The following is an 8854-nucleotide window of genomic DNA, read 5'->3' as shown; positions in this document are numbered from 1 at the left end:
CACCGGGGGTCTTATGGTGCAGTCCATTTGCTACTTTTGCAGTGATCTCCGATGATTCTACCACACAAATATATATCCTTTCCCATAGATATATTAGACATATGTACTTTCTTCAACTTTCTATGTGCCCGCATAATGTTGTGAACTGAATGATATAATATTTGGGCACGTTTTGGAATTGCCGCTTTATATATTACAACTAAAAGATGCTAAATTTAGCTACAAACTAAGAAGGGATCTATAGAACTAGGTGTATCCATAATTTCATGGCTAAAACATCCATCTTCAACTTAAGCTCACAGAAAATATGATAGTTCCGAACATTTGATTAACCTACAATGTTTTCCAATTCCATCCAGTTTTCCTCCTCTAGCATAAGGGAAATGTATAACCACTCCAAATTAGCAGCAGTTATGCTATTGAAGATAAATCTAGATTGAAAATGTTTAAAAACTCCAGAGAGAAGAAATAACTAGCAATAAAGTGATTGGTTATATAGTCCAGTAATTCCAACTACAAGAATGTAAGATGTCTTACTTCATTCCAAGATTTTCCTTGAGCTAACCGTGGGTAAACAGGAGCCTTGGGGTTTGCAAAAGTAAGTGTATTTGAGACAGAAACCAGCTTTGGCTGCAACATCAATGCCCATGTCAGTACTTATTTTCCTCAGGATGCAGATGCAAGAATGCATATATCAATGATTGGTTATTTCTACCTCAGAAGGCAAAGAAGATAAACAATAGATAATGAAGAATATTCAGTGAAGGGAAATAATACAAACTGTTTATACTAATTACACATATTACACAAAGCAAAACCAAAAAGAATTACTATAAGAGACAGGCTATGTGTTTAAATGGAGAGGAAGATTCACATGCACAAGCATATGCACAAATCTCCTTACCTGCTAAATGGCTACCAGGTTTGCACTAAGTTAACTTGGTTTAGGAATTTGGATCAAGGGATAGAAGTCAGTCAAAAATTTTGCCAAGATCGGAGCTTTCTTATCCTGCACTCTTGTCTACAGTTGACCCAATTTGCTAATGAAAGGTTTTGATATGTTGGAACCTCCTCAAGCCTATTCTCCAAATGAGATAGTCACATTTTTCTACCTTAATTTGTTAGGGAGATCCTAATATTAATTTGCTCAAGGTATCAGAACATAAAAAGTATTTCTTTCTTTTTCAATCAAAATCCTGATATGTCCTTTAGCTGTAGCTCTAGAAGTACGATTAAACACACAAGGTCATCTCAAAAGCAAATGAAAAAGAGGAAACACAGGGCTTTGAGAGGGAGGGATATGTACCAAAGTGTGCACGCATGGGTAGTTGGAATGAGATATATTTAACCATACTGAATTGTAGGTAACTATATGATAAAAAGATCATTTCTAATGGGAACAAATATGTTCTATACAATGAAAGGGATGAAGAGAGTGTTTTTTAAAAAAGAAGAAGAAGAAATAAAAAAAATAGAGAGCATATGGAAACAATTCTAAAGGATACTAACTTTGAGATATGAAATATACTGAAGCTTATCTATACATAATTCTCTAAGTGTATAAACACTTCAGAATTAACCATGGAACTTTATATCAAAATTTATGATTATCCAAAATGACTAGAGATGTATAATTCTTATATCAAATGTGTAAGTTCATTTAAGAGGCATACATCTAAGAGACCACCGGAAAACAATGCAAATGCAAAATCTGCCCTTTGATTGACCAGTTGAAGTTTCAATAATCCCTTTCCTGTTTTATGATACTCATCATTTTGGTAACTTGCAAATTGGTACTGCAAAAAAGAAAAATGAGAAGATATGATTGTTCAACTTTAATATTAACATATTCTAACTTTTCAAACAGAACAATCAATCAAATTTCAAAGGTAAAAGCTTCCAGCAAATCAAATCTCATAAGCCAATAATTCAATACCGACCTTTATGGGAGCTGTACATAGCAGGGGAGGTTCTTCTTTGTTATTTTCTAGAGGACAGATGGAAGTGCTGAAATAATGAAATCATATTAGATTGAGCTTTTACAACACGAAGCATTATACTTCATTTTATAGGAGTTGGATAGTTCTAGATTTCTGCATAAATCTCCAGCACTCAGATTAGGATTCAGCAACAATTAAGAAGAAATAGAAGCTCCTTTCTGTTATTGGTGAATAAAGTATTCTTACCTAAAGTTTGCTGGAGAGAATACTCCTATCCAGTCATTAAGTGTTGGATTTGGGTGGCTATACTCTACTGTCACCCATTGACTACTTTCACCCTGCATTAAAAAGGAAGCAACCTGATGACCAAGTGGAAGGTTGTTTCTTCAATAGATTCCAATGAATAAAAACTGTTGATATTTCAATTTGCACAATGTAATATGTCCAGATACATCAGGCACGATCTGATACTGTATAACTATGTTCCATCAATCACTGGAAAACAACAAACAACTAGTGATTATGTGACTACAAATTCTAATGTCCCTGCAGCAGACCAAAGTAACAGTTGTTGCTTGAGTCTTTCACTATGTTAATTTTGCTTTCACCATCATAAGTTCTATGATTTTTGAGTTAAAAAATATTTTTCTATATAATGTCCTATTTGTAACTTTGTGTTGTTTTGTCGACCAAAATTATTGAAAAAGGAAGGAGAAGTTTTTTTTTTAGGAGTTAAACTTATAAAGCCTGTAAAATTGGCTCAATCTTTAAAATCGAAGTACATAGAAACTAGGTTGCACGGATACAGGTGAGGATGCGGACACGGACGCTGATACGAACAGAGGATACAATAATTTTTTAAAAGGCGGGATATTAGGACATGGATACACACACCAAAAACACATGTATATGTCTGTGTGTGCGCGTGCGCGCATGTGTGTATGTGTGTGTATACAATATTTACATTGGATCAAATATCAAATTAAAGTACTCATAACATTTGTATGTTTCTTTTACTATCTATAACAATTAAGAATCAAGTTAAATCAAACTAGGAACTAAGTTTAATAAAAAAAGTTTAGTTTTGACCGCATAGGATACGATGGGTACAAATATTTAAGTAATGGTTTCGGTCTTCTGGTTACTAATTTTGAGCTAGATATACCAAAGAAACTAGTTTAGGATTATAAGTATAGGGAAACTGGGTTTTGCTTTGAACCACAAATGTCCATGGCATGTCCGTGGTGAATCCGTGTCCGACACATGATTGAGATGGATACGGCACCCAAAACGAAGTGTCCCAGTATCCTAGCTTAGAAGCCTCTCATTCTTAAATAGGTTCACATAAGTAGAGCACCATTATCAAAATAAAATTTGAAAGATTAAAAGAACAGCCCACACTTCTTCTTCTTCTCCTCTCTTTTTTTTAATTTAAAAGTATGTCAATTAAATGATCTGAGAAAAACATTGGAAGCTCATGTATTCTTAACCACAGTATAGTCTGAAATATAAAACACAGGTTTGAGAAAACAACAAGAAGCGGCAACACTCTATAAAATCAAAATCGCCAACTTGTTTCCAAGTATTGCTTTTATCTAGTCATTCTACATGCAAATTAACTTCTAACTACCAGAAAAATGTGCACGAGCTTACTTATGTTTTGAATCCATCATTACATGCATAAATCTAGATGCATTTTATATGAAATCGATATTGGAAAGTTATGGAGTTGCATGGTGAGGCCATGCTAATTAAGCTATCAGATCCTTAAGCCAACTGCATATATGAAACGATCATGCTTCGCAGTTTTCATCAGGACCATTACGCAAGAATTCTTACTAAAATTAGCACTTTTGGCCAGAAACCAAGTTAGAGTTGAGCAATGAGGCCTTGATAGTGTGGTGGCCAACAATTCCCCCCCACATAAATTAAGCTATCACTTGAATCCAACCACATGTAAGCTATCATGCTTCCATAATTTTCATCATGAACTATACATGCGAGAATTTTTGATAACTAGTTTGATCAAGCGTCAAATACTTCAGGTTTTTAGCACGAACCGAAAAAGTAAAATCAAAGCACCGAAATGGAGCTACCTTCAAGCCAAGGATCAGAGGAGTAGCCTTGACAAAAGCGGAATTATGAATGGCAAGTCTAGCTCTGTGAATGGCAATTTTAGAAAGGGGCTGCTTTCCACAATGGATTCCTACTCCAAATCTAAGCAGGCTTGAAAGGATCACCAACAGAATCAACCAACAAGAACCCATCACTCACAGCAATTAACCTACCAAAAAAAATTTCAAATTTAACCTTAAATTTTCAGATATTAACCAAACCTTATATCTGAAGAACGAAGTAAAAGATCAAATGGGCAGAAGCTCAACAGAAATTAACTAAACCACACTCCAGACCCTGAGAACAGACCTTATAATTGATGAACTGAATGAAGGATCAAATGGGTCACTAAATTAATAACAAATGAGAAGAAGAAGAAAGATTGAGTTCTGAGCAGAAATCAGCGGAAACTCATTACAGAACGGACCTTATATATATTTATATCTGATGAACTGAGTGAAGGATCAAATGGGTGTTCACCAAATCGCGCATATGAGGAGAAGAAAGATCAGAGTCCTCGGTCGAATAGAAAATAGTGAGCAGATTGAATGGAGTTCATAGGGAGAAAGCAGAGATGACGACGTTAAATGTGCGGGATATATATTAGGACACTGTGGTCGAATATTTACCACAATTCTGCCTGTTTGTTTCCTTGTACTTAAATGCGTGAAATGAACAGCTATTAGCCAACACACTACATTTTATTGAGAATTGATCATTGTGCTGTCACCTAGCCTTTTTCGCTACCATGTCAGCCTCTTAACTATACAATAAACACGTGAAATGTACTGTAACTGTGAGCTACCATTCAACAACAATATTAATTTGAGTTGTAGATGAAGACAAGCGCCTTTCCTCTCTCTTATTTGGTGACCGCAATAACGAGGGCGTCACGAGAAAGTGACCCGTTTAGTTGGTTTCTCGATTCCTCCAATTTTCTTCAAAATTTATGAAATCAGTTTTTTAGAATTTTAAGTCACATCGTCCAATAAAAGAGTACGCAATGAGTTTTTTTTTAGAATTTAAGTCGCATCACCCAATAAAAGAGTATCGCATCATCCGGTTGTGAGCAAAGAAAAAAAAGAAAGTATTATAGGAAATATGTTTTTTTAAATGTTTTCTTAAATTTTTGGAAAATTAAACCGCCACAAGAAAACCCTTTAAGAATTGGGACCCGTCTCGTATTCATCTCAACTACAAGTTAGGAAGAGCTTTTGCAAACCTACCAAACTATCCCAGTGGATCCCATCTGACATGATAATATTGCTATTTTTGATGATATTTCACCTGATGGTATTAATATTTACGTATTATATTGAAATTGCGCTAGATTGCGCAGATTTGATGTTGTTGTTTCTTCCCTTATTTACTATAGTATTTTCTTCTTAGGTCCCTGTAGGATTCTTTTGACGAAGCAAAACAAACTGAAACGGCAGAGAGATTGTAACTTGTAGGAAACATAAAATCTTTGATTTGGACAAATGTCGGATGAGCGTGAAGCTAGTGTTCCACTAAAGACTTGATTAATCTTGGTTGAGTGTGAAGTTAGCTTTCCACTAACTGAGAAGAAGGCTACTAAGCTAGTGATAACGTAAGATTTTTAAACGTGCTTGTTTCAATTTTTAGTACTTTAAAAGTTAATATTTTAACCACTAAATATTTCTATTTGTCGATCTACCTACTAAATAATATGGCATACGTTAGCGTCTCTCTCTAATTAACTATTCTAAAGTTTTTCATAGTTAGAGAACAAAATCTCTGTTTAGTCCCCCTCGAACCAAAATCTATGCATTCATTAGAACTTCACCTTCTCTCTCCTTGAATCAAAATTTATCAATGTCAAACTCCAAATAGAGTTGAGTGTTAGATCAAGTGTAACTAAAGATCCAAGCCTCACAAATCACCAGCATAGTCAGCCTCAAGCCTCTTAGCATAATTGTTTTCAACTACTATGAATTGTGATTTACTTATAAAACAAACACAATATAGAAAAGATTCAGAAGTCCCTCTCCGAAAAAATTCAATCGAACTGTCAAACACACAGGATAAAAGGAAACTGGGAGAAACCGCAATTTAGATACAAATATTTTGAATTCTGAATTGTAAATAATATCTATAAAGAAAACTTGAATCAAAATAATGGTGGTAAAATTTCCCTTGTGACTGGAGGACAGTTATTCCAATGAAGTTAGCAGTTGTTTGAAGTCGAAAACAAGCCAATCAGCTTTGGCTGCGACTGCTTCACGCAGCTGAACCCCTCCATAGCATATAAACAGATCAGCGCCACCTGGCTGCCGAGCCTGCAAAATAGAAGAAAATATATTAACTCTAGGAATACATGATCCTTTCTTTAAAAAAAAGATTAAACTGAGCAAAAAAATTATTTGTTATATAAACACTTGATATGGTAAAATAAGAGAGTAAACGGGATATGGCGAGTCCTCTCATGCTCATAGTTTGTGTGTTGCTGACGTGATACACATTAGTCATGGAAAGTCAGAAAGGAAATATGCGGTGAGTTTTATTGGAGTAAGACATTCTAGGATCAAGACACTTAAATTGAAAAATAAAATAAAATAATAAACTAAGCTTTTGGATTTGTAGTATGGCAAGGATGGGAGATAGGCTACAAATATTCAATAAAACATAGAACACCCGGTATTGTTCTTCGGCCTTCCTGTAACACAGTAGGCAGACAGAATGAGGTCATCCTTGTGTGCGCATGTTTGCATGCACACACATGCACGAGTATAGAAGCAACACAAAATATCAGTTCAATCTTTCATGGATCAAACTGCCCAAAATTATTGGAACATATTCATCAATAAAAGCCAGTCAAGAAAAACATGGGCATCGATTGTATGGTAAATTGCACAAAATTCTCCTCATCTATACCTTCATTTGCACTTAACACCCCTTAACTCATTTACTAGCACTTAACACCCCTGAATTGACACTTTTAGAAAAAATAAATTGCAAGATGCCTCTCTTCCTCATGATTTATTTATTTAATTTATTTCTTGGAGGCGTGGTTTTTTTTTGGGCTGGGGGGGGGGCGCGGCGCGCGGGGGCTATGCTGCAGTAAACGCTAGACTGCCATGACAATTGACTATGGTAGGATCTGCGATGAAAAAATTCGTGTAAACCTTTTATCTTATGATGCAGTATCATACACTACGTAACAATGTTTAAATCTTAGTGAAAGTTACTCTTCCTGTTGCTTTTTATAGCATTGATATCATAAATATTAGTGGGTTTTGCTAGTCTGCCATTAGAATTGGCAATGAATCCATATTAACGGCTAAAATATGGAAATATTTGGCATATTTTGATATTAATGAATATTAGACCCGGTCTTCAATCAAAACTTCTACAACCTAACTGATGCACCAAAAATTCGAAATTGATATAACATTTAGAAAATTGATATCAAAGATTTTTTTTCCATACCTCAAGATCAGTTGCTCCATCTCCAATCATGACCAAAGTCTTGTAGTGATGGACCATTTTTTTTCCATACCTCAAGATCAGTTGCTCCATCTCCAATCATGACCAAAGTCTTGTAGTGATGGACCTACAAGTCCCAAATTATAAAATGAAGTTGCTCCATCTCCAATCATGACCAAAGTCTTGTAGTGATGGACCTACAAGTCCCAAATTATAAAATGATGAAGAAGTCGAGAAATAATTATCTAACTTAATTACCATCACAAATTCCTGTACCTTTCTTATATGTTGCACAGCTGTAGCCTTCCCACCACTCCTTGAAGTAAACTCGTCTTTGTCAAACCCAAGGAAACCCCCAGAACTCGTAAAAAGTAATTGATTTGCATAGATGTTTTCACGAGGAATTCCAAGCTGTGATGCAACAGGCTTCACACTTAAATGTGTCAGCGTACTATTTTTAGTAAATTCAAACTTCATAGAAAAAATATACTACAGCTGTTAGCGACATATAAAATGAGTAACAAATTATGCAAGGTTTCTTAGAAAGTTATTAACTAGTTTAATGAGAATCATAAAGGAGACTTGAGACAGAATCAAATAAAGTCAAATCAAGGCAGAAACTAGAGATATTGTTGAATACATAGGCTTCTGAAGTTAAAAGAAGCTATGCAAATATGATTTCTGAAAGCTATAGGACTTGATAATCACCATGTTGGGGTTTGGAAAATGTTTGGAAGTTTGCATGGTTAATTGATTTATCCAACAAAATTAGATTGAATAAGAACATGCTACCTACTAAAAGAATAAGATTGCAAGAGAATACTAGTAATACTTCTCAGTCATATAACAAAATTTTTGTGAGAATTGATGAGAAAATTGCAGATTTACATAGTTATGATTCATGATGGTGCATAAGCAGAATGAAAATGATTTTATCTGCATCGACTGCAGCCTCTATGCAACTTGTCCAACCAAACTTGTGAAGAACAGGAAACCAAAGTTATCTGCATCTCAGCATTGCGTTTTGGAAGTTATGCAAATTAGAATTTTGTGTCTTAACTTTTGTTATATAAGTTGTGCCACTAGAGTGCAAGTCACTTGGTAATACTCTATAGGCTCTCAATTATAGACTTGAATTTAAGTTTTTTTTTTTAAACTGCTTCTAGTGTGTCATTTATGCAGTCTAAATAGCGCTGCAAAATATTTTAGCAGCAAATCGTGATCTGTACTATTATAACCACAAAAAATATGAGCCTTGTTATAGAGTCTAGCAGCATACATTGATCATTTGACGAAAGCCTCCCGATATAAGATATACACTAGTACCACCAGCCTTCAGCTTGTTGATTAAT

General features: G+C 34.8%; 2 protein-coding genes across 6 annotated transcripts in view; both read right to left on the bottom strand.

Annotated features, from left to right (window-relative positions):
- LOC109834087 (probable inactive purple acid phosphatase 27) overlaps nucleotides 1-4705 on the bottom strand; it is a 24733-nt gene extending 20028 nt beyond the window's left edge. The window contains exons 1-6 of one of the 5 annotated variants that reach the window (XM_020401997.1): nucleotides 4483-4705; nucleotides 4037-4224; nucleotides 2187-2278; nucleotides 1941-2007; nucleotides 1674-1796; nucleotides 538-630 (exon numbers count right to left, since the gene is read on the bottom strand). In XM_020401997.1, the coding sequence (XP_020257586.1) occupies nucleotides 538-630; nucleotides 1674-1796; nucleotides 1941-2007; nucleotides 2187-2278; nucleotides 4037-4207 (546 nt within the window). In that variant the 5' untranslated portion in view covers nucleotides 4208-4224; nucleotides 4483-4705. Of the gene's footprint in view, nucleotides 1-537; nucleotides 631-1673; nucleotides 1797-1940; nucleotides 2008-2186; nucleotides 2279-4036; nucleotides 4225-4364; nucleotides 4438-4481 lie in introns of those variants that run through there. The other 4 variants (XM_020401994.1, XM_020401993.1, XM_020401995.1 and 1 more) reach the window with 4 other exon arrangements.
- Nucleotides 6042-8854, bottom strand: part of LOC109834086 (phosphoserine phosphatase, chloroplastic-like) — an 18428-nt gene continuing 15615 nt past the window's right edge. Inside the window, exons 7-10 of the mRNA XM_020401992.1 lie at nucleotides 8782-8841; nucleotides 7779-7928; nucleotides 7576-7629; nucleotides 6042-6355 (exon numbers count right to left, since the gene is read on the bottom strand). Coding sequence (XP_020257581.1) covers nucleotides 6230-6355; nucleotides 7576-7629; nucleotides 7779-7928; nucleotides 8782-8841 — 390 coding nt within the window. The 3' untranslated portion in view covers nucleotides 6042-6229. The remainder of the gene's footprint in view (nucleotides 6356-7575; nucleotides 7630-7778; nucleotides 7929-8781; nucleotides 8842-8854) is intronic.

This window comes from Asparagus officinalis, chromosome 3 (assembly GCF_001876935.1).
Source record: "Asparagus officinalis chromosome 3, Aspof.V1, whole genome shotgun sequence".
Classification (NCBI taxonomy): Eukaryota; Viridiplantae; Streptophyta; class Magnoliopsida; order Asparagales; family Asparagaceae; genus Asparagus; species Asparagus officinalis.
The sequence above is the reverse complement of the archived record's forward strand: the minus strand, read 5'-3'. Positions and strand labels throughout refer to the sequence as shown.